We start from the raw sequence: 27,500 nt of genomic DNA on the forward strand, positions 1-27,500 counted from the left end.
TCTAATTTCTGTGTTTAGAAAGTATTCACTTCTGCCGTCTATCTTTACTTACAAGGTTTTAAAAATATCTCACGTCAGCAATAAGTATTATTTTTATCATTCTTAATTCTCAAATTTGTTACGTGGTTTCTCGTTTTTCAATATCCACAGGGTGATTTCCCTGTAGCTTTTCAATGCTTTATACATATGCATTATAAGACAATTAACAAAGTTGTGATTTATCTAACAGCTTAGCCGAAGTCCTAATCGAATATGGAAATGGGGTGTACGCCCATATGACAGACATAGAAACCTAATTTACTTTTGTCTATTACTTAACTTTATATCAATTATTCACCCTCCTTCTGTATATTCCATGGGCGTCCGCGGCATATTTTCCCCGGGGGGCGGGGAGAAATCTTAATACATACATGGATACTTTTCCGTATCAAGCAGACAAACACTTGTGGCCCTTTGAACTAGCTGTATGAGCCACGGCCTATGAAACTTTAACCACGGCCCGGTGGTGGCCCGTCCTATATCGTTGCCAGAAGCACGATTATGGCTAACTTTAACCTTAAGTAAAACACTTTTGACCCTTTGAACTAGCTGTATGAGCCACGGCCCATGAAACTTTAACCACGGCCTTCATTTCTTTAATGAATAAATCACACACACACATATATATATATATATATATATATATATATATATATATATAATACATGTATATTTTATAAGGTTTCTTTGCATTATGCCATATATATATATATATATATATATATATATATATATATATATATATATATATATATATATATATATATATATGCACTCTTGGAATGTTACGTCCGTATCTGCATATTGTGCATTGTCTCATCCCAGACAGTTGGAATGCTGTACAAAAGTATTACTCTTTTTATCTATTCTTATGGAATCGTTCCCAGTTGTCGACATACAGTATGCTCTGCGTCAGACGCTTATTTGCACAAAAAAAGTTAAGTATACCTTAGTTTAACCAGCTGATTAACAGCTCTCCTAGCGCTGGCCCGAAAGATTAGATTTATTTTACGTGGCTAAGAACCAATTGGTTACCTAGCAACGGGACCTACAGCTTATTGTGGAAAACGAACCACACTAGAGCGAGAAATAAATTTCTATCACCAGAAATAAATTTCTCTAATTCTTCATTGGCCGGTGGGAGAATCGAACTCGGGCCCAGCAGAGTGCTAGCTGAGAACGGTGCCCACCCATCCAATGCTTATTTGCACAGTCGCCATATTAAAGTCATAACCTCTAAATGAGTGTAATTTAAATTCACTAGCTTCCAGTTCTTTTTGGGCCTTATTGTTCTCCAATACCCTCACAATTTCAGAGGTTCCTCAACTATACTGAGATTGAGACCATTTTCATCTCACTTATGCGCCCTTTAATACAATTATTAGAGACTTCTCTCATTTGTGGTTAAGGAAATTTCTCCATGACGTCAATAAATGAAATTTTAATGACAGATTGTAGAATATTCGCGCAGATTCCACTTAGCTGATTTTAAAGTTTCCCATAATTTTTCACGAATTTTAGTTTTCTGTAAGAGAAAACTATTGTGCCGGCTTTGTCTGTCCGTCCACACTTTTTCTGCCCGTCCTCAGATTTTAAAAACTACTGAGGCTACAGGGCTGTAAATTGGTATGTTGATCATCCACCCTCCAACCATCAAACATACCAAATTGCAGCCCTCTAGCCTCATTAGTTTTTATTTTATTTAAGGGTAAAGTTAGCCATAATGGTGCTTCTGGCAACGATATAGGACAGGCCACCACCGTGCCGTGGTTAAAGTTTCATGGGCCGCGGGTCATACAGCATTATACCGAGACCACCGAAAGACAAAACTATTTTCGGTGGCCTCGATTATACGATGTACAGAAAACTCGATTGCGCCGAAGAAACTGCGGCGCATTTTTTACTTGTTGTTATTGTAAACAAAGACATATCGAGCATTTTCCTTCAACATTCGTGAGACAGAATTTTAAGAATGTTCGTCTCAGTCATATTGACGAGAGAGAGAGAGAGAGAGAGAGAGAGAGAGAGAGAGAGAGAGAGAGAATCTTGCTAGGGCTTTTTTACAACAACTAATGTTAAGCATATGAGATTATTATGACGCTTTTACTAGCGAGAGAGAGAGAGAGAGAGAGAGATTCTTGCTAAGGCTTTTTTCTGACAATTATTGTCAAGCATGCAAAATTCGCCCTTACAATTTCACCAGGAGAGAGAGAGAGAGAGAGAGAGAGAGAGAATATAATTGAGTATAGTTTATATATGCATCACAAAGTCAACTGAAAAATAGGGTTTGGGAGAATATTTCTGCACCAACTGAATTTGAGAGAGAGAGAGAGAGAGAGAGAGAGAGAGAGAGAGAGAGATCCCGATTGCAATTCCTTGTTTATGACTTTTATCGGCGCCCTGACAATCGGACATTTTTTTCCTCGGGAAAAAGAACCTATCATATTGTGACGACAATGGACCCCCTTTTTCGAGCGAACGGAACACGAGAGGGATAGGAATCAGAGGATGAGAAGGCTTAGTGTTTAATTCTATTTGTTTGTTTGTCTTATTGTTTGATTGTCTCTTTTTTCTGTTTTTTATTAAAATTACAGAAAAAACTTAGGGTTGGATTTCAATGTAAATTTAACCAAAGGTCGACTTCGTGATTTGGAACAAATGGTCACATTTCGGCAGAATTAATAGAGTACACTATTAATTCTGATATTCGGTAAAGCTCTCGACCTTGATAAAGGACCTTTTTTCACTGGGGAAACAGGTTGGGTTATTAGCCTTGGCGGAGGTTTGGTATTTGTAAAATGCTCGGTTGTTATTATTGTTGTTATAGTTTCTGTCTTGTCCAGTTATTAACTGTTATTCCGAGGAGACGTATAGCATTTTGCAGTGTCGTTTTAAATAAGGTTGGGCCTTGTAATGAGTTATTCAGTACAAAATCCTTCTAATTCGTATAAGTGTTATTTTTAGTTAATGCAAAATCTCAGTTCTTCTGTAATGAGTTTAGACAAATGAGATTTTTTTTAGTCATTTTCTTATGTAGTGTGAGCGAATGCAGATGCTAAGTTCTTCGTTTTTTAGCTTTCTGTAAAAGAGAACTATTGGGCCGGCTTTGTCTGTCCGTCCACGCTTTATTCTGTCCGCACTTTTTTCTGTCCGCCCTCAGATCTTAAAATCTACTGAGTCTAGAGGGCTGCAAATTGGTATGTTGATCATCCACCCTACAGTCATCAAACATACCAAATTGCAGCCGTATAGCCTCAGTAGTTTTTATTTTATTTAAGGTTAAGATAAGCCGTATTCGTGCTTCTGGCAACGATATAGGATAGGCCACCACCGAGCCGTGATTAAAGTTCATGAACCGCGCCTACAGCATTGTACCGAGACCACCGAAAGATCGATCTATTTTCGGTGGCCTTAATTATACGGTGTAGCGGCTGTACAGAAAACTCGATTGTTCCGAAGGAACTTCGGCGCATTTTTTACTTGTTTTTATTTATTTTGTCACTTCGTTCAAAACATAAAGTAAGTAAGGCAAGACCTGGATTCACACGGGATCATCTCTTTTTCCTCCACCTAAGAAAAATAAAAGATAAGACTTCAGGAAAGAGAGGAATTTACTATCTATATCTTAACAAACGTTTCCCCTTGCAAGATAAACAAAGGAGGACGAAAACGAGAACAGAAGAAGAAGAAGAAGAAGAACGCCGCGTCTTTTATTCGCGCGGTCGACCGTAAAGTCTTTGCAAATAGACCCCGAGGGATCTTGGAGTGCCAGAACAGCGCTGCATTCTTGCTGCTGCTGCTGCTGCTGCTGCATCTCCGGTTGCTGTTGCTGTCGTTGCATTCCGGTAGCTGTTGCTGTCGCTGCATGTCCGATATCTGTTGCTGTGGCTGCACGTCCGGTATCTGTTGCTGTTGTTGCAGCTCCGGTTGGTGTTGCTGCATCTCCATTTGCTGTTGCTGTTGCTGCATCTCCATCTGCTGTTGCTGTTGCTGCATCTCCGGTTGCTGTTGCTGTTGCTGCATCTCCATTTGCTATTGCTGCATCTCCGGTATCTGTTGCTGTTGCATCTCCGGTTGCTGTTGCTGTTGCTGCATCTCCATCTGCTGTTGCTGTTGCTGCGTCTCCGGTTGCTGTTTCTGTATATCCTGTTGCTGCATCTCCATTTGCTGTTGCTGCATCTCCGGTATCTGTTGCTGTTGCTGCATCTCCGGTATCTGTTGCTGTTGCTGCTTCTCCGGTTGCTGTTGCTACGTATCCATCTGCTGTTGCTGTTGCTGCATCTCCGGTATCCGTTGCTGCTGCGTCTTCGCTGTATGTAAAGTATTCCTCAAAGAATGAACGAACAGGGGCCTCTACTTTATGAACCTCGTGAAGACCACCGAGATTAGGTGCGCGGATTATTTGGAAAAGGGAGGAATGAGGAATTGGGACATAGTCTTTTTCATTGACTTACGCTTAATATTAATCAAGTGATGACAAAGATTTTTAATCGGTGTATTCAGGTCTGAATTCATATTTAAGTCTGATTCATTATCTCGATAAAAACCGTGATTAGATACACGGATTTCTTGGAATAGGGGGAAAAATAAGAAATTCGGACATGGTCTTCATTCCATTGACTTTCGCGGAAGTTTGATCAAGTAATAACAAAGTTTTTAAATTGATGTATAGCAGGATGTATTCAAATCTGAATCATTGTGGTTTGTTTTTTGTTTGTTTTTACTTTTAAAACAGGGAGATAGAAGTACAAACGCACATAGTTGATGGTCATTCTAAAGGTTTCCGGCGTTGCCCAAGAAGGTAGGTTGGTAACTAAAGCTTTCACAAGACTGCATAGCGCAATCGCTTTGTGACTGGACCCAAAAAACTATGGCCGTATGGAAATCACTTTATGCAGCACAATCTCCAAATGCTGCCCTTCGAAATGACCAAAAGGGTAACTTACTCCACAATTAAGGAATTGGTTGTTGAACTCCACAATTAAGGAATGGTTTGTTGAATTCCGCATTTAAGGAGTGGTTTGTTGAATTCCGCATTTAAGGAGTGGTTTGTTGAACTCCACAATAAAGGAATGGTTTGTTGAAGTCCAGAATTAAGGAATGGTTTGTTGTGGTTTGTTGAACTCCAGAATTAAGGAGCGGTTTGTTGTCATCCAAATGCATCATTTACTGAAGAACAACTTGATGCCATTGAAGTTCTGGTTTTCGGAGCCAAACATTGATATTCAACACATACTCTAGACAGCTGATATCAGTGATGACTCAGGATGCTTTGAATTGAATATAGAAATGAACTGAATATAGAATTTAGGCCAGAGCCCAAGCACTGGAACCTATGAGGTCATTCAACGCTGAAACGGAAATTGACAGTAAAAGGTTTGAAAGGTGTAACAGGAGGAAAACCTCAAAGCAGTTGCACCATGAACCAATTGTTAGGAGAGGGTTGAGGAAAGTAAGATGAAAGAAAGAGAATATGAAAGGAGGTACAGTAAAAGGAACGAAAGGGGTTGCAGCTAGGGGCCGAAGGGACGCTGCAAAGAACTTTGAGGTGCAGTGACGGCGCTACCCCCTAGGGGGGTCAGGGTGCTTTGTCCCGACTGATACTTTGAGGGATTCTTAAGCTCTCTTGAAGAGGAGTTTCCTGAGTGAAAGCAACCTAGACAGAAACTGATTAGAATTGCAACTTCCAGGATTCCAGGGCTCTTTTGACTCTTTCCAGGCTTATGTAGGCTATTAATAAATATTCAAAGCAAGCAGTGGAAGCACCATGATTCTCCATCTCCCAAAAATATTCAAGCAAATCATGTCTATCCTTATGAATTCGAGGACGTCATCATGACAGGCTACTTGGGAAAAGGTCGTGCTATAAATAGGGAGTATTACGAAGCGGAATCGCGACAGTAAAGCAAGAAATGGAAAAGAAACGTGGAGGAAAGTTGCCTAAATGGGTGCTGTTGTCCCGGGGAAATTGCGCTGGCTGGAGTGATAAACAGTGCTTTGAATTGTGGCTTCTCTTGCTCTCTACCTGTTTGCGAAATTCAGAGTCTGCTTGCTTGTGTGTGTGTGTGTGAATGTGTATAGATTTAGCCACACGAACTTTGCCTTTCTATAGATTCATACTGCTTAAATCATAAAGTTAAAGGAAAATAAAATGCCCGATTACGAGGTCTTTCTTCCGTAGGGGAGAAGTACCGTCAGTGCACCTCATGCAGTGCGCTGTAGGCATTACTTAAGGTTCTTTGCAGCGTCCCTTCGGCCCTTAGCTGCAACCCCTTTCATTCCTTTTACTGTACCTCCGTTCATATAGTCTTCCTTCTTACTTCCCAGCCTCTCCAAACAATTATTTAACGGTGCAACTGTGAGGCCTTCCTCCTGTTACACCTTTCAAACCTTTTCATTCTCAATTTCCGTTTCAGCACTGAATGACCTCATAGGTCCCAGTACGTGGCCTTTGACCTAAATTCTCTCTCTCTCTCTCTCTCTCTCTCTCTCTCTTGATCTTTCATGGTTAACTTTACCCTCTGAGGCACACCTTGAAGCGTTTGAACAAACAGCAAGAGAAACTTGCTGCAAGAATTTGCATATTCCGATTTCCCCGGGATTTGGAAATAGTTTTATTTTTCCCTCAACTTTAATCAGACTCTTATACGATTTATTTCAACTTATCCCCAACAGTTTCAGTGCCATTAATCGCATCTTTAGAGTCTTAGAAAGCGAAGGCGTTTGTAATTCAGAGAGAGAGCGAGAGAGAGAGAGAGAGAGAGAGAGAGAGAGAGAGAGAGAGAGAGAGAGAGAGAGAGAGAATGTTTTATGCTCATATCTTTTGCCTTTTCACAAAGACAATTATCAATTGACATTCTTTACTCTCACCAAATATGTATGAGAGAGAGAGAGAGAGAGAGAGAGAGAGAGAGAGAGAGAGAGAGAGAGAGAGGGAGAGGGAGAATATTTTTATGCCCATACCATTTGCTTTTTCACAAAGATAAAAATATCGATTGATATTCTTTACTCTTACCAAATTTTAATGAGAGAGAGAGAGAGAGAGAGAGAGAGAGATAGAGAGAGAGAGTGAGTTGGTGTCGTGGAGGGGGGACGGGGGATGGGGACTGGGTATCAGGTGATATTGCAGTTCCTGGCAAACATGTTCTACCGGTCCCGTGACACGACCGATATTTTTCAAAAGGGAGTTTTGGGCGAACTGCAGCGATGCTCTGTTGTTTTCGCGAGCGCCGACGGAAACGTGTATCATTCGCAGCTGTTTTCGAGATATCCACCTCATTATCTCCTCTCCTTCCTCCTCCTCTTCTTCTTCTTCTTCTTCTTCTTCTTCTTCTTCTTCTTCTTCTTCTTCTTCTTCTAGGGGATATCAGGCGTTTTTGTTACTCCTGCTAATGCTCTTTGTTTTGTGTGTATATATATATATATATATATATATATATATATATATATATATATATATATATATACATATATATATATATACAGTATACTATATATATATATATATATATATATATATATATATATATATATATATATACAGTATACTGTATATATATATATATATATATATATATATATATATATATATATATATATATATATATATATATATATTCAGAGTGAGACGGACGAAAACCACACATCACTAGGCTGCCTTCTTTTTATTTTATAGCCAACGTTTCGTAATTATCTACAGAATTACATCCTCAGGGCTGCGCATAAGAAAAGATAAAAAAACAATTATAAGTACAGTCTAAGAATTCTTTTAAAATATGACTGAGTAAGAATAAAATATATAAAAACACAACCAACCTAGAGGCGAGACAGTAATGAACTAAATATACATAATCTTTTGATGTTTACAGAATTAATATACTGAAAGATTACCTTCATTATGTTCGCCATCGGAAAAATTTTCCGTTACCCAATATTTTTCTCGCTGTACTAAAACAACTCTCACTCGTGTTATCGTTGCTGAGCATTTTTCTCAGTTCTCAAAGGTAACACTAAAGATAACACTAAAGTTATCATGTTCATTTAGACTTATCTCCCTTTTAGTTTCCATTTTTCAACCTTTTCTTAGACAAGTAGCACCCTTAATTATTCGTTTACGTCACATCAGTGAGTTTCTAATACGTTTTATATTTTTGCATTACTTGAATTTCTTACAAAACTATCACTACTACTACTACTACTACTACTACTACTACTACTACTGCTGCTACTGCTGCTACTACTACAACTACTAATAATAATAATAGCAGAAGAGCGTGCTATTAGAAACAGCGCACATAGTGAGAAAAGTGATGGACTCCTAAGGAGGCAGGATGCAACCCGGAACCCCACACTAGAAAAAAAAACACCCAGTCGAATAGGATGACTGTGATAGACAGAATAATAATAATAATAATAATAATAATAATAATAATAATAATAATAATAAAATGATGAAGCTGTTGCTATAGCACATAACACCAGTGATTACACAGCTGTAAGTAGCGATGCCCATAACTAATGTACATATTATTGACACGTCATTTAGGTGAGTATGAACATAGCTAGGGGAACGTCTAAATGACCTGTTAAATGTCAATGTCATTTAGTTATGGACTCTCTTCCACATTTATTTTTTTAAAAAAGTATATGTTTATGAAGTATCGAAATAAAAGTAATTTTACAACAAGAGTTTGCATGTGGTTATTTTGAGCCTCCCAGTAATTACAAATCGAAATTCTCTTCAGCTGGATAAACATTCTTCATTTTTTCTGTTGGTTGGGGAGAGTTCTGAGGTCCACCTCAGACCTCTTACTCCCTTCAAGGGCTGTACTGACACAAAGCCAGCTTGATCTAAACCAGAAGTCGTTTGCAGATATTGAAAACAAAACAAAGCAAGTAAAAAATGCGCCGAAGTTTCTTCGGCGCAGTCTAGTTTTCTGTACAGCATGTAATCAAGGCAACCGAAAATAGATCTATCTTTCGGTGGTCTCGGTATAATGCTGTTTGAGCCGCGTCCCATGAAACTTAACCACGGCTCGGTGGTGGCCTATCGTTGCCAGAAGCACGTTATGACTAACTTTCACCTTGAATGAAATAAAAATTACTGAGGCTAGAAGGCTGCAATTTGGTATGTTTGATGAATGGAGGGTGGATGATCAACATACCAATTTGCAGCCCTCTAGCCCCAGTAGTTTTTAAGATCTGAGGGCGGACAGAAACAAGTGCGGACAGGAAAAGTGCGGACAGAAAAAGTGCTGACAGAAAAAAGTGCGGACAAACAGACAAAGCCGGCCCTGGCCGGCACAATAGTATTCTTTTACAGAAAAAAAAAATTATCAAGAGGAATTTCTCTCAAACGGTGTCCCGAATTTCACCGAAGCCTAAGACACCGATCGATTGATTGATTGATTGATTGATCTGAGGTTCTCTGGCATCGTGATATCAAAGGAAGAGAGATCGGGAATGAAAGAAGGAAGGAAGGAAGGAAGGAAGAAGAGAAAGAAAGTAGAGGAAGGAGATGCTCCCTCTCCATAATGGAATCTTTTGATGTTATTGGATTTTCTTACAAGTCAGTCTCAATATTCTGGATCGCGGCTGCAGCTGTTGGGAAGTAAAATGGTATTTATTTTCTCTATACAAAATAAAAATATTTTATATACGAAATTATTTATTTATATATTTTTTTTATTAAAAGATGTAAATATATATAAAATAATTTTTATTCATGTAAAAAATATTCATATAAAAATGATTTATATATATTATTGTTTCTTTATGTAATATTTTTATTTATGTACAAAAATTATTTGTAAAAAAAATATATATAAAATTATTTATGCAAATTTTTTATTTAAAAATATTTGTATATATATATATATATATATATATATATATATATAATAATTATATTTATATAAAAACATATTCATTCATGCAAGAAATTATATATATATATATATATATATATATATATATATATATATATATATATATATATATATATATATATATATATATATATATAAATTGTTTATTTATATAAAATATTCAGTTTATAAAAATAGTTATATAAAAAAATTTTATATAAAAATGTTATAAAAAAATATAAGAAATTTTAATTTCTGTAATAAATTATTTATTTAATTTATATAAAAAGTTCCTTATTTATATAGAATATATTTATTTATATAGAAATTATTTATCCATATAAAAAATATTTATTTATATACAAAAGTTTCTTTTATTTAAGTGAAAACTCCAATACTTGGTATCTTCTGCAGACTGCAATAAACTTCAACAATACTGATTGTTTCCACTTTGTAAAAATAAAAATGGATAATATTTTCACAGCACGCTTAATGAAACGACATTTTTCAGCATTTTCCTTTTCATTTCGTCCTATTTTTTATAGTGAAATTTTCCCTTTTATCTTTAGCTTTCGTACGTATACAATAGCTATCAGATTTACATGTACCTCTAATAAATATCATAAAACTAATCAGTATAAGGTTTATGGTAAATTTATTTTTAGATAATTTTAACGTTTCTGTAATTCTATCATTTATTTCATGGTAAGGACAATGACCCGTCATGTTGTTAGACTTGTCATTACATTATGCGTTCATTTTCTGGAATACAGGTCGTTCCAATTTAGTCCGATTCATATAGTTTCGATTCCAAAGTTATTCCGAGGGATTTTCGTTCAGCTCTGACGTTTCTGGATGCGTTCGGAGGGACATATGAAAGCGGGGAGAGAGAGAGAGAGAGAGAGAGAGAGAGAGAGAGAGAGAGAGAGAGAGAGAGAGAGAGAGAGAGAGAATTCAACCATGCAACCATGAGGGGAGTTCCTCTAAATAGGAGAGAGAGAGAGAGAGAGAGAGAGAGAGAGAGAGAGAGAGAGAGAGAGAGAGAGAGAGAGAATTCCACCCTGCAATCATAAGAGAGGTTGCTCTCTGAATAGGAGAGAGAGAGAGAGAGATTCTCGCATGCAACCATGAGGGTAGTTTCTCTCTAATAAGAGAGAGAGAGAGAGAGAGAGAGGAAGGATGAGTTCAACCACGCAATCATCAGAGAGATTGCTCTCCAAATAGGAGAGAGAGAGAGAGAGAGAGAGAGTAGAGAGAAAGGAAGGGAGAGTTCAACCACGCAATCGTAAGAGAGGTTGCTCTCCAAATAGGAGAGAGAAAAAGAGAGAGAGAGAGAGAAACAAGTGAGTACCGATTGCAATTCTTCGTGTATAAATTCTACCGTCCCCCTGACGTTTGGATATTTTCCAGAAAGATATGTTGCTATGTTGCAATCGTGTCACTGGCTGGCTCTCTCTCTCTCTCTCTCTCTCTCTCTCTCTCTCTCTCTCTCGAGCGAACAAAAACGAAAAAGGAACGAAAGAATCAGCAGCAGTTTACGTGATTGCTGGTGTTCCTGCCTTGTCGAGATTATTAACTCTTAGTCTGAAGGAACATTGACCTGTTTTGCTGACTTTATGGCAATGTCATTCGTTCTGCTCGCTTGGGAGGAAAAGATTTGGGCATGTGAGAGAGTGAGTTCTTGCAGGAATTTATTTGTTTGATAAATATGAGAACAGTTCTTTTTTAACTTCTTGTTTTTGTGTAGTTTCTTGTTTTCCTTTTATAATAACTGATCTCTTCTTTCTATATTTCCTTTTACCTTCTGTTACTTCCTTCCAGTGAACACCATATTCTTTGGAAGCTTGAATTTCAAGTTAATGGCCAATCTTGGCTTGTTCCATACGTTCATAAATATGAGAGTAAGTCCTTTTTTTAGCTTCGTTTGTTTTGTGTAATCATTCAACAAAACTGTGGTTTTGTCTCTGTATTTTCTTATTTTTTTCTCTATTTCCTATTGCTGTCTGTTACTGCTTTCTAATGAACACCATATTCCTTGGAAGCTTGAATTTCAAGTCAATTGCCACTGTGGTGGGCTTGTTCCATACGAAGAGGGTTCATCTGAATAATAATAATAATAATAATAATAATAATAATAATAATAATAATAATAATAATAATAATAATAATAATAATAATGGTGACTTCATAATCTAAATATATCTTTTCTTGTTCTCAGAAAATGATTTTCTGACTGACATTTTTCATTGAGTTAAAATGACTCCTTTTATATTTCATGATCCTTTTGTCTGCAGTTCGTAGATTTATTTAAAAAAACTAATTTTTCCTTTTTTCCGGTAACCCGTCTATTTTTAATTTTTGTTTTCTTTTTTATTTATTGCATTTTCTGCGTTTTTTGATTCCTACAAGATCTTTCTCCCCTCTGATGTGCATATAGTTCTGTATGTTCAAATCTGTTAATACCACCATTATTGCTGATACTTTCAAATAGTGCTGGATGACCACGAATGAATACAAGATGCCATTGGCCCATGAGGTTTTAGTAATAAAGGCAAACATATATGTAGAGAGAGAGAGAAGAAAAAAAGCAGACACCCTGTATGTTGGTTTTAGCACCGAACTAGGCATCCAGTTGTTAGTCTACTGATGTGGATTGTACTTGGTGAGAGAGAGAGAGAGAGAGAGAGAGATAGTAAAAACACTAATTACATATCATTGAGAGAGACACAAACAGCAAGACAGGGAGAAATAGGATTCTTAAGAAGTCAAATGGTTCTCGTAGGAAGGTCATCAATTCTGTGCAACTTGAGAGAGAGAGAGAGAGAGAGAGAGAGAGAGAGAGGGGGCGGCTGTGGTTGGGGGGGGTGGTTAAAGACAGCAGAAAAATGAATAGGCGGGTTCCAGGGAATCAATTTCAGATGTTCATGACGATGAAAAGGTGTCGACACGAGAATTTGGCGTCATCCCAAAAGCAAGCCCTCGTTTCCGAAATGGAATAATTAATCTCTCTCTCTCTCTCTCTCTCTCTCTCTCTCTCTCTCTCTCTCTCTCTCTCTCTCTCTTCCGAGTGCATGAGAGTAAACACAAGAAAGGGGAAAAAGTCACTTAGAACAAGAATAAAAATACACCATTTTAGCTAATTGCGTTGAACTATAGCTCCGTCCCACCACAGCTGACGGAATACCCATTCATTATTTAGGGGGAACAATTATAGCTTGTAATACAACTAGACTATATTAATCCGCTTATCTTGAATAATCAACCCATTATCTCTCAGTGATGAAGCGAGTGTCATGAAAAGGTAAAACTGAGACTCCATTCCTTCTTCGAATTCATCCACTCAGAATATCTCAACGTTAAAAGCAAAACCTATATTGATCTGACTATCCACTGTCTACGTTATATTCCCATAAGGTCTGTGATTGAACTGTCATTTCACATCACAGGCCTATGCTACGGATCTTTCCATCCCAGGGAATAATAATATCTTCTCCAGCACTATCCACTTGAGGAATATGCCAGGAGAGTGTCTCGAGGGAGATAACACAAAGATGACGCGATTCGACAACTTCCCCTTTTTTATATAAAAAAAAACTCGACGATTCCCATTGTGTCTCGTCATTAAGATGTCATTCCTGGATGGCGGCGGTGATTCGGAGAAGATATCTCGAAGGCTTACCGACTGGATTCAATCGTATGTTTTTTTTTTTAGTTTTCTATAGAAGAAAACTACTGTGCCGGGTTTGTCTGTCCGTCCACACTTTATTCTGTCCACACTTTTTCTGTCCGTCCTCAGATCTTAAAAACTACTGAGGCTAGAGGGCTGTAAATTGGTATGTTGATCATCCACCCTCCAGTCATCAAACATACCAAATTGCAGGGCTCTGGCCTCAGTAGTTTTTATTTCATTTCGGGTAAAATTTAGCCATAATCGTGCTTCTGGCAACGTTATAGGATAGGCCACCACCGGTCCGTGGTTAAAGTTTCATGGGCCGTTGCTCATACAGCATTATACCGAGACCGAAAGATATATGTATTTGCGGTGGCCTTGATTATACGATGTACAAAAAACTCGATTGCGCCGAAGAAACTAAGGCTCATTTTTTACGTGTTTCATTCAGGTCCCAACTCCTTCCTCTGCCCGTCTCCATTCAAACACTGTGGAATTCGACGCTTCAATTTATCCCGCCTGGTCTTTGCTTCCGTTGATCTTGGAGAATCTTGGGTAATCCTTCCGTTTAAGGGTCCAAATTCACTGCTCCCTTGTTTGTTTGTTTAAGTTTTCTTTCCTATTTTCAGTTTCTTCTTTCTGCAAACAGAAGTATATTTGCTAAAAAACAATAAGCAGTTTATCTGCTTAGGCTACAGAAGCAGAGATTGTAAAAAAAAAAAACAGAGGGAATAAGGTTTTGCACCTCACGCGAATAGTGTAATGTGCCCGCAACTGTGTTTGTGGAGTGAGCGCTTAGGAACCAGAAACCAGGTAGGAACCTGGCACGGACTCTTGCTCTTCAGTAGCCACTCTTTGATAAATCTGAAAAAATGAGCGGTTTATCTGCTTACAGAGGCAGAGATTTAGGATTTTCTCAAAGGTCTATGGGCCCGTATCCCCTAAGACATGTTTTTGTTTATTTACTTTCCCCTTTATTCCCTGTTTTTTTTTACAATCTCTGCTTCTGCGAGCAGAAAACCTGCTAGATTTTTCATTGTTTTCCATAATTCAATAAATATTTGGTAAATCTGTGTGTTGATCTTGACTTGACGTAATGCAGTTATGACTGCGTTTGGCAAAGAGGAGTTTCCAAACCACTCCTGGGATTTAGACCCGTGTTGACATCTGTTCATACCACGGTAATCCGGGTCGCCTCGAAAAATGGGGGAAGGATGGTTCAGTGCCACCTGAGTTTTTCCTCTTTAACAAACAAGGATTTTATATGTGAGTGTTAAATTGCATTGTTCAGTTACATTTTTGTTTTGTAACAGTGAAGAGTTTTAGTCGCGAGGATTATTGTTACAAAAGAAAATCATTTCTTGCCATTTGTTAATACCAAAAATACATTAATTTAGGTCACCTCGAGAAGGGGGAAGATGTTGAATGTCATTGGAATTGTTGTATTATAACAGTGAAGAATTTTATCTGTGGATATTTTATTATATTTTCACAATGGAAGATCATTTCTTACCATATGTTAATACCAAGAATACTGTACATTAATTTAGGTCATCTCGAGAATGTGCGATATATTGAATGTCACAATGGTTTTTCTTTTATGACTGTAAAAGAATTTTATTTTTGAATATTACATTACAGTGTTACAATGTAAGATCATTTCCTGTCTCTTCATATGAGCAATTAAATATTAATTTATTCTCGACAAAAAAAATGGTCTTTTTAATATGATTTTTCAAGTCAATGCCGTACGTTATAATATTTTGTATACTTTAAAGGGAGTTTTTAAAACGTAAAATCATATTTTTATCAGTGGGTATCCTTAAGAAAGAGTGGAACTACAGCACAATAATTAGCACCAGAAGATTTTATCTCCTCATGGGAAAGAAAGATTACGTAATCAGCTGCTCCAAAAAAAAAAAAATTAAAATTAATTTGCACTTCCTTAACACCAGTCAAATTCCTAACATTTATTTGTGATATTATTCCAGTAATAACACTGCATTTGAATAACACGTAATGACGTGATATTCCAACTCCATTAAATTGGAACATGTGACATGTCTCTAAAAGCGAATATACCGAATCTGTCAACTTCCCAAAAACCCGTTTCGTGCGCGCCGGGAAAATAACGAATTTCTTCAAAGATTCTCTCGGCTGGGACAAATGTCGCTAGTCATTTTCCGGGCGCATGATGTTGTATTTCGCGATGTTGCATTATCCCTCGGTTTATGTTGACGCTCTCGCCGAAATGTATTGCTCAATTGCACAGGGCCTAAAAGCTTTCAAGTTAATGAACTGCTTCTTACTTCGGAAATGCGTCAGATTCACGGACGCATAATATTACCGGATTTGAGTAAAGGATTTCGCTCTTGTTTACTGTTCAGGCATTTAATTGGTATGTGGAAGTCTTGATGGATAACGAATATGCAAAACATATAGTAGCGTAATATGAGAACCATAGATGCAATAGAGGGTATTTAGGCTTTAAAAGACCCACAGTTGGTAACGTTTTGCTTATATCTTCTCGTGCAACGTATGTTTGAATGAAAAGGTGCCATCGTGTAAGTGTTTGCGTGTGTGAGTGTGTGTGCGTATGTGTGTGTATGTATGTGTGTTTGTGTTTGAGAATTATCACACAAGTAGAAATACAGACACAAAATAGACATACTTACGGACTAATTGAGAGACGGTGGAGAGAGAGAGAGAGAGAGAGAGAGAGAGAGAGAGAGAGAGAGAGAGAGTTGTATGTGTAAGTGTTTGTATCTGAGAACCGGAATATCATACAGAGAAATAGAGAGAGAGAGAGAGAGAGAGAGAGAGTTGTATGTGTAAGCGTTTGTATTTGAGAACCAGAATATCACACAAACAGAAATATAGATACAAAAACAGACATTCTTACGGACTAACTGAGAGACGGTGAAGAGAGAGAGAAAGAGAAAGAGAAAGGAAAACCCTTTCATCCATACTCAAATGACGGTAATTCAAGGTCTTTTGAACGTCCAGGAAATGAAGGTCGCCTCAGTTTCCAGCGACACAGCAGCTGACGGTCGAGAATACTATATGCACCGGGAAATTCATTTTCCCCTCCAGCAGACAAACAGGAAATACTAAACACAGTGTGGAATAGGCTTTCGGAATTATTCCTGTTTGCGAGGGGAGGGGGACTTCGCTCCCGGGAATAGAATTGAGTTTTACGGAGGGATTGAAGGTTATGTGATAGAATCATTTAGTGAATGTGTATTTACGAGAATCTTGCGATAAATGGATGTAATGATGGGGATAAGTAAAACAGTGAGGAAGACATTGAATTGGGGAAAAAATAAATGTTAGAGAAAGTTTATCAGCCAGTTTTTATTTTTCTGTAAGAGAAAACTATTGTGCCAGCTTTGTCTGTCCGTCTGCACTTTATTCTATCTGCACTTTTTTCTGTCTGCACTTTTTCTGTCCGCAGTTTTTTCTTAAAAACTTTCTATGTCCTAAGGCTAGAGGGGCCTTAAAACTTCTAACGCAAATTGGTATGTCGATCACCCACCCTCCAATCATGAAATATACCAAATTGCAGCCCTCTAGCCTCCTTAGTTTTTATTCTATTTTCAGGTTAAAGTTAGCCATAATCGTGCTTCTGGCTACGACATAAGCCACCACCGAGCTGTGGTTAAAGTTTCATGGGCCGCGACTCATACAATATTATACCGAGACCTCCGAAAGATAGATATATTTTCGGTGGCCTTGATTGTATGCTGTACGGAAAATTCGATTGCGCCGAAGAAACTTCAACGCACTATGTACTTGTTTACTTTTTTTTTAAATTTTTAATCAGTTTCTGTTAAAGGGCTCATAATAATAATAATAATAAGAATAATAATAATAATAATAATTAATAATAATAATAGTCAAAACAGGGGGCATATTTTCAAAATATTGAAAATCAAAATATTGAAAATACTCCTTCCCTTCGCTTAAAATGCCTAATATATATATATATATATATATATATATATATATATATATATATATATATATATATATATATATATATATATATATATATATAATTTTATGCAGGCAAGAAACACCAACTCTTCTTGCACCGAAAGTTTATTACAGGCAAGTCAATGGAATTTTAATATGCAGATTGAAAATTATATTCCATAACATTCGAGAAAGCTCTATTTCTTTCACATTTTATGATGCTTATTTTATAAACATGAAATGCACTGAAAAAAGGTAAGAGTCTCTCTCTCTCTCTCTCTCTCTCTCTCTCTCTCTCTCTCTCTCTCTCTCTCTCTCTCTCTCTCTCTCTGTATTTAGAGAGGAACTCCCCTCATTGGTTGCATGATTGAATTCTCTCTCTCTCTCTCTCTCTCTCTCTCTCTCCTATTTAGAAAGGAACTCCCCTCGTGGGTCGCATGATTCAATTCTCTCTCTCTCTCTCTCTCTCTCTCTCTCTCTCTCTCTCTCTCTCTCTCTCTCTCTCTTACTTAGAGAGGAACTTCTATTATGGCTGCACGGTTGATTTCTCTCTCTCTCTCTCTCTCTCTCTCTCTCTCTCTCTCTCTCTCTCTCTCTCTCTCTCTCTCTGTTTAGAAAGGGTTGCATGGTTGAATTTCTCTCTCTCTCTCTCTCTCTCTCTCTCTCTCTCTCTCTCTCTCTCTCTCTCTCTCTCTCTCTCCGTCAGAAGCAATAAATTTGAAATCCGCGTTTACTTCTTGCTAGGAAGGAATTTATTAGGTCATAGATTCCTGTCGCAACATCCTGGAGAGGAGCAATAAACTGCAGCAGATGTCTGTTGGAAAAGTCGAGGGGGGAGGGAGAGAGAGAGAGAGAGAGAGAGAGAGGGAGGGAGGGAGGGAGTGGGGGTAAGCGGTAGGGAGATGCAGAGGGGAAGGGAGGGAGGAACGAACAACCCCGTGTTGCATGATTCGGAGGCTTTTGCAATTTAGTGATGTAATAACGTCGTTGAGTCGCTGCACGAGAGAGAGAGAGAGAGAGAGAGAGAGAGAGAGAGAGAGAGAGAGAGAGAGAGAGAGAGAGAGAGAGAGGGAGAGGGGGAGAGAGAGAGTTTCTAATATCGAGAGGCTGTATTACCGGGATTGGGTTCGACTTTATTAGCGTTATTAGTAAATGTTTTTTTTTTATTTTTCTGACATATTAGGGGCAGGTTAATAACAGAGGGGTGAATTTGCATGGTCGTTATGCTTATTGGGATTAATGTTATTGAGTGATTAAGGCTTAAATGACAATATGTCCTTTCTGTCTCCCTCTATACTTGATCCTGTGTTGACTTTCCCTGGATTTATATATCTGTCCGTTTATCTATTTGTCTATCGATCCATTTATCTATCTATCTATCTATCTATCTATCTATCTATATATGTATATATATATTTGTTTAATTTTTTTTATTTTTACATGTGCGTATGTAAATATATACATAAAGTATATATGCATTTTATATATATACACATATATATATACATTTGTATACAGTATATGTTTATATATTACTGTATATGTATATAATACATATATACAAATAATTATACATATACATACTGTTTAATTTTTTCCATTTTTATATACACATATATATACATTTGTATACAATATATGTGTATATATTACTGTATAAGTATATAATACATATAGGCCTATACATATATTTATACATATGCATTTATATATATAAACACCACTTTCCATGACTATCACATTTACATACATATACAGTATATATGTATTTCCTGTATAAATAATACTTGATCAAACCTATGTATATAATGCAAAGCATATTATTCAACAAATAAATGAGGTCTCCGAGTCTTGGGAGCCGCCATTTGTATGATAATATTCAAAGAGGTTCCCTTTCAACTCGACATTCATATAGGCGGGAGCAATGCGAAATGGAGTAAGCCTCATCCAGGCTTTTCTCCATTACCGTCTTTGTTTGCATTACATATACACATATTCATATACATTTTGTGTTGCTTCGTATTTTTCTTTGTGTACAGAGGATTTTGCAAATGGAACTGTTTATATATAATTACTCGTTTTGTGTTGCTCTGTATTTCGTCTGTGTTTACAGAGGAAGTTGTGCAAATGGAACTTCAGAAGTTCAAGCGAAGTTTCACTCGTAATTACTCGGTTTGTGTTTCTCTGTATTTCGTCTTTGTTTACAGAGGAAGTTGTGCATATTTATACATAATTACTCGGTTTGTAATCTTTGTTTGCAGACATATCAAATGGAAAAAGTTTAAGCGAAGTTTCACTCTAATTATTCTTTTTGATTTCGTCTTTGTTTACAGAGGAAGTTCTGTAAATGGAACCATTACACTTGAATTACTCGTTTTGTGTTCATTTCACGGAGGAAGTTGAGCAAATGGAACTTCAAAACTTCAAAGCATACATACATATTTCATCTTTGTTTACAGAGGAAGTTGTGCAATCTGAACATAAACCTAAAACTCATACATACATACACCCTAGAGCAATTCTCCTTGTATTTTATAATTTACTTATGTTTTTATCTATCTATTTATTAATTTGTTCATTATTTTATCGTTTCTGATTACTGATATTTCTTCTTTCTGTATTTTCCATTTCCGAAGCTCAATTTCAAGTCAGTGGCCCTATATGAACTGGGTTCATTTTTTGAAAAATAATAATAAACCTAATAATAATAATAATAATAATAATAATAAACTTCTTAAAAGGAGATTTTAAAATTTTGTCTATAGATTTGTAACTCTCTTTAAAATTGGAAAAACTTTTTTCCTCTTTCCCTGGTGATAATTTTTTGCCATGCATTTCATTGTTCAACTACGCTAACTTGTCGGGAAATTATATCTGCATATATATTACAAAAAACATTAATAACCTTCAAATGAAAAATTACGGTCTGATGAATAATTTTTTTTCAGGAGCCAAAATTCTCAGTGGTCTCTCTCGTATATGTAACCTCGTGCGTCTCTTGTAATATTTTATAATTATTAACTATTTATGAACCTCATTTTAATTAATAAGTATTTATGACCCTTATTTATAATTAGTAACTATTTGTGAGCCTTATTTTATTCAACAACGATGTTAATTAACGCTAAAGCTATACTTAGATCTTTAAGCTTATATTTTACTATCCGGCCATCAAGTTACTTTCTCTGTATCTCTGTCAGTCTACTGTACACCATCTCTATAGATGTCGCACTACTCTCATTACCGTATGTATAAAGGACTCTTTTAAGCTTTAATCAGAAAATTCCTTGAAAGTTTATAAATTTTTTAATAAAAATCTCCGCGATGCCATTCTGTTTGGATGAGGTCCTGTTATTATATATTATATATATATATATATATATATATATATATATATATATATATATATATATATATATACATATATATATATTATATATATATATATATATATATATATATATATATATTTATATTTATATTTATATCTACTATCTACTCGGTTTGTGTGGTTTTAGATTCTCCTTTAATGTGTTTTTACAAATTGCAGTTTACCAACTGATAAAAGAACTTGCCATTCCATCTCATTGAAGTTGTAGGAATATATATAAACAATGAAGTTGGGGAAAACGAGCTTGCAAGGTCATTTCTTGAACAGTGGCACTCAGATTCCAACTTCTTTTATGACTCGTTTTGTTGTTGCTTCACTTGAAAGACCTGAGTTCGATCCTGATGTGAGTGAAATTTATATCATAAGTAGATGTTCGTTAAGAGCAGTTATCCACATTCTGTTTGACTTATGCAAATGGATGACATGCCTAACATCTTAAAGGAAGTTTATTCTTCAAAGCGAACTAAGTTCTTCGTTGGAGGGGTGGATAGAGCTGTCGCCTAATGTTGGCCCACGTCGACTTTTGTGTTGAGGAATTTATTTCTCGATAGAAATTCATTTTTTCGCTCTAATGTGTTTTCCACAGTAGGTTGTTGGTCCCGTTGCTGGGTAACCAACTGGAACGTAAAATAAGTCTAATTCAAGCCCTAGGAGAGCTTTAATCAGCTCAGTGGTCTGGTTAAACTAAGATTACTGTTTTTTGTTAGAAGACAAGAACGACAGCGTTTACTGTACAGTAGGTTCCCTTCTTCTCTCCTTTTCATTCCCAGTTCCCATTTCTGGAAAAAGAGATAAAGACAAAAGAAGCCGGACCTTTGGAAAGACACACACACACACACACACACACACGCGGAACCATTCCGGTAAACAAACAGTTCTTCGACGACATAGAAGCCCATGTCATAAAACGGCGGGATTTCTTTACATTCCCTGACAATGCAGTTGCCCCTACTATTTGCCCAGCTTCAAATATTTACTCCGCTCATAAACAGCGGTTGTTTGCGTAGCCTCTGAACGTATATAGCATTTGAGTTATGTACTATTCCGTAGTCATTTTTAAGGCAGCGGCGCTGTAGGCTTATTCCAGAAGCCCTGGCATCTGTTTGTTCGACGTGAATCGAGTCGGTGCTTCTTACATTCAAAAAAAGGTTTTGACTTGCTTTTGTAGGGAAATATTTTTCAGTTTTTATATCACTGAGCTGTTTACGGTTTGTTTTTATTTTGTATGTGCGATTCGTTTTAGATATTAAATCGTGATAAATTTTCTTTTCACCGTAGGGTTCTCTCTCTCTCTCTCTCTCTCTCTCTCTCTCTCTCTCTCTCTCTCTCTCTCTCTCTCTCTCTCTGTAACGATAAAAAAAATATTAGAAGTCAACTGGAATTTTGTTTGCACATTCATGTTTTTCGTAGGATACCCTCAGAATTGTACTACGGAAATGTTTTTTTCCAAAAACATCTTTTTTAATAAAGCGAAAATGTTCAGCCTGATTAAAACAGCCTTCTACTCAGAATCCATCTCATATCAATAGCTATGTTTCCTCACCATAACATTATTAAGCAGAAACTTGCTATTCCCTGAGAATATGACAACTTTTCAATGCCGAAGAGATTTGGGCACCAGCGGACTCTGGTTCTGAAAACCCATTGCCTAAGTGTCGATCACTTGAAGGATAGATATACTTTCAAACAAAATCTTGATAGTGCTTTTAAATAACTTAATATACCTTTCATCGGAGATATCAGTTGCATACTTCACAACATCGGGAGCTCAAATCTGTGGTGTCATCATTCATGCACATGTTGCCAGTAAACGAGAACCTATTGGTTACGCCTCTAAGAGTGCAAATTCACCAATTGCTGCCGGTGGCCCTTCGTTACCCGAGGCACGGTCCTTCAACAGAAACTGGAGCTATGATGGCCACTGACCAGAATTTTCTGAGACGTGATATCGATTTTGAAATATTTGCTTTTGTTTAAAATGGCTTATAGTATTATCTGTATTTTCCGTCAGTTTATCCAATAACTCCCTTGGTATTTAGTTTTCTGTAAAAGAAAGTTATTGTGTCGGCTTTGTCTGTCCGTCCGCACTTTATTCTGTCCGAACTTTTTCTCTCCGCCCTCAGATCTTGAAAACCACTGAGGCTAGAGGGCTTCAAATTCGTATGTTGATCATCCACCCTCCAGTCATCAAACATACCAAATTGCAGCCCTCTAGCCTGAGTAGTTTTTATTTTATTTAAGGTTAAAGTTAGCCATAATGGTGCTTCTGGCAACGATATAGGATATGCCACCACCGTGCCGTGGCTAAAGTTTCATGGGCCGCGGCTCATACAGCATTATACCGAGACCACCGAAAGGTAGATCTATTTTCGGTGGCCTTGATTATACGGTGTAGCGGCCGTACAGAAAATTCGATCGCGCCGAAGAGACTCCGGCGCATTTTTTACTTGTTCACACTTTTCCAGTTTTCCTTTGATTATCTGTGTTTTTGGGAATGTGATTTTCATCCAAATTAACTTAACTTTGTACCAATAACTTTAAATTATTCACGTAGTATTTTTGCAGTGTTTGTTGTTACTTGCAATGCCTTTTCAATATGATAAACACTGTTATTACTCCATGAGGGTCGACAAATCCCCAAAATGCTCACACAAAGGCTTCGTATTATCTGTATCATTCTCGTCCCGTTTGTAACTGGCACTGGAAGCAGACTTTCCCTTTAATTTTAGACCTAAATCATGTTTGTGTGTGTGTGTTTATTTTTTTAGTTTTAGTAAGTTTTTAGGTTATATTGCATAGTTATATCATAGGAATAAAAGTATTTGAGATTAAAAGGCATATTGTAGGTGTTTTGCAATAGATGAAATTCTTGCATTTTTTATAGTACTTTTAACCTTAAACAGGTAAAAAATGCGCCGAAGAAACTTCTGCGCAAACGAGTTTTCTGTACAGCCGCTACAGGATATAATCAAGGCCACCGAAAATAGACCCATCTTTTGGTGGTCTCGGTATAATGCTGTATGAGCTGCGGCCCATGAAACTTTAACCACGGCCCGATGGTGGCCTATCCTATATCGTTGCCAGAAGCACGGTTATGGCTAACTTTAACCTTAAATAAAATAAAAACTGCTGAGGCTAGAGGGCTGCAATTTGGTATGTTTGGTGATTGGAGGTTGGATGATCAACATGCCAATTTGCAGCCCTCTAGCCTCGGTAGTTTTTAAGATCTGAGGGTGGACAGAAAAATTGCGGACAGAAAAAGTGCGGACGGACAGACAAAGCCATCTCAATAGTTTTCTTTTACAGAAAGCTAAAAAGGAATATTACTGCAGCTAATGTCATTACCACGTTTGCATGTGACGCAGTACATTAATCACAATATCTGCATTACTCTTCCAGTTATGACAACAGATATATTTAACGAATATCAACCCCCATACACACAATTCATCTCCCCTACCAAAAATGACATTTCATCAAACAATGCAAATTCCAGTCAGTTGTTATTTACACGTCCGAAAAAAAAACTCGCCAGCCCACGAAGCGATAAAATTGAAGGCCCCGACTATTAGTCATTGGAACGGCTCCCCCGAAAGTGGTGTCCGTCCAATATTCGGAATATCCTGGATTCCCATTGTTCTGGGAATATGGAGAATACTCTCTCTCTCTCTCTCTCTCTCTCTCTCTCTCTCTCTCTCTCTCTCTCTCTCTCTTTCTCCTCCCTTCCATTCACATCCGCAGTGATCTCTCACCCTATGCAATTCTCTCAAGTCTCCATCTCGCGAGGGCTTCCGAATTTCCCGTTATATTTGACTGAGGATCAACTTGGCCCCTCCTTTCCTCTGCTGCTTTTCTTCTTCTTCTTCTACTTCTTCTTCTTCTTTTTCTTCTTCTTCTTCTTCTTCTTCTTCTTCTTCTTCTTCATTTCCACCTCTCTCTCTTCTTCCTCTCTTCTTACTCTTCTGCTCTGCTCCCTCTCCTTTGCTTCTCTTACCATTCGTAAACAACCTCCTCTTCTTCTTCTTCTTCCTGTTTTTTTTATTTCCACCTCTTTCTTTTCTTCCCCTCTTCTTCTTCTTCATTTGTTTTTCATTTCCACCTCTTTTTCTTCTTCCCCTCTTCTTCCAGTTTTCCTCTTCTCCTGCTCCTTCCCCTCCTCTGCTTCTCTTGCCTTTCATTAAAAACTTCTTCTTCTTCTTCTTCTTCTTCTTCTTCTTCATCATTTCTACCTCTTTCTCTTCTTTCCCCTCTTCCCCTTCTCCCGCTCCTTCCCCTCTGCTTCTCTCGCCGTTCATCAACAACCTCTTCATCCTCTCCTTTTTTTTCATTTCAACCTCTTTCTCTTCTTCCCCCTCATCTGCCTCTCCATCTCCCAGTTCATCTCGTTCCACCTATATTCCCCTGTCACCTTTTTTCCTTTCACTTACTCTGCTCCTGGTCTCTGTATGGTCTCTTCCGGGCCACTTTGATATCCGAAATGGACTCTTCGGGTAGGGAAACTTCGCTCTGTTCGATATCTGCAAAACACAGATCTTTGGCGTGGCTGAATAACATCACCCACTCGGATGCTGTGCATAGGAATAGTTCGGTCCACTTAAAGGCTGGAGAGAGAGAGAGAGAGAGAGAGAGAGAGAGAGAGAGAGAGAGAGAGAGAGAGAGAGAGAGAGAGGAATACATAAGAGTTTTCAATTGCCATGGTATGTAAAATGTATATGAATTCAATAGGAAGCAGGGAGGTAAGAGGTTAATGTGATTTTTAATACATACATACATACATACATACATATATAATTCTGTATTATATATACAGTATATAAATCATATATAATATAATATAATATATATATATACACACATATACTGTATATATATTATATATATAAATGCATATATATATATATATATATATATATATATATATATATATATATATATATATATATATAATATATATATATATATATATATATATATATATATATATATATATATATATATATATATATATATATATATATATATATATATATAATCATATAATATATATATATATATACTGGTTAGTGTGTCACTGTAGTCCTGATTCCTCGTCCGTCGCTTATATCCCACGGACGGTGGACTTATTATCAACTTAAAATTCCCTTCGGTATATATAAAATATATTACTCTGAGGTAGAGTGAATTGGATATTAAAGGACGTTTGTAGCTTTCTGATTGTATATGAATCATATAAATAGTCATATATATATATATATATACTCTATCTATATATATACATATATATATATATATATATAACATATATACATATATATATATATATATATATATATATATATATATATATATATAAATATATATATATATATAAACACACGATAGTGTTTTGGCCAATATAGCAACGAATCTTCATAACAAGGGATACCAATTGAATTATCCTTTTATTGTGACAAACTGCTTGAGCCCACTGAGAATTGAAATTTAACTTGATAACGCTAATCACATTACTTCAGCTCCAAACCCTTCTTTAACTTTCCAGTTACAAGACACGAGTGTTGGTCCCCCTTCACGATATCATTATTTCAAACACTTAGTAAGAAGCGCGTTTGTCTCTGGGAGTGAATAACATTTAAGGGGAGTGAAAATAGTTTTCTGATTTTGCTGCTTACCACAGCTTTCAATAGACGGATTTTTACTTTTCTGTAAAAGAAAACTGTTTTGCCGGCTTTGTCGGTCCGTCCGCACTTTTTCTGTCCGCCCTCAGATCTTAAAAACCACTGAGGCTAGAGGGCTGCAAATTGTTATGTTGATCATCCACCCTCCAACCATCAAACTTATCAAATTGCAGCCCTCAACCCTCATTAGTTTTTATTTTACCTAAGGTTAAAGTTACCCATAATTGTGCTTCTGGGAACGATATAGGACAGGCCACCACCGGGCCGTGGTTAAAGTTTCCTGGGACGCGGCTCATACAGCCTTATACCGAGGCCAACGAAAGATAGATCTATTTTCGGTGGCCTTGATTATTCCCAGTAGCGGCTGTACAGAAGCTTCGACGTATTTTTTACTTGTTTCTGCTTATCACAGCTTTCAATAGACGGTTTTTTTTTTCAGTTTTCTTCATTCAGAGCTCCTCCCTCTTTTATTCATTTGTGATGTATAACTAATAAAAGTTTTCTTAATATGCGTCTTTTTCTCGCCTGTTTTTTATATTCATTTCACTATCATAAATGCAAGGCTGTAGAGTCCTGCAAATCTATTGTATTCATCAATAATTTCAATAATATTTTGCAGACGATGTGTACCGTGAATTAAAATTTGACAGAATATATTATAATTGTATAGATCTCTAAGTATATACATAAATACATAAATGAATGTATATACATATACATGTATATACATATCCGAATGTATATATATATACATGTATATATATATATATATATATATATATATATATATATATATATATATATATATATATATATATATATATATATATATATATATATATATATATATAGTGCCGTCAGTGCACCTCACACGGTGCACTGTA

The 27,500-nt window shown here is 36.7% G+C and overlaps 2 protein-coding genes across 3 annotated transcripts in view; one reads left to right on the forward strand and one right to left on the reverse strand.

Annotated features, from left to right (window-relative positions):
- Sgf29 (SAGA-associated factor 29) overlaps positions 1-27,500 on the forward strand; it is a 199,755-nt gene that overhangs the window by 24,251 nt on the left and 148,004 nt on the right. The window lies entirely within an intron of this gene.
- LOC136834625 (uncharacterized) lies at positions 24,745-25,251 on the reverse strand. Its single transcript, XM_067097204.1, has one exon. It carries the CDS (start codon positions 25,249-25,251, stop codon positions 24,745-24,747), a length of 507 nt encoding a protein of 168 aa, XP_066953305.1.

This window comes from Macrobrachium rosenbergii, chromosome 54 (assembly GCF_040412425.1).
Source record: "Macrobrachium rosenbergii isolate ZJJX-2024 chromosome 54, ASM4041242v1, whole genome shotgun sequence".
Taxonomy (NCBI): Eukaryota; Metazoa; Arthropoda; class Malacostraca; order Decapoda; family Palaemonidae; genus Macrobrachium; species Macrobrachium rosenbergii.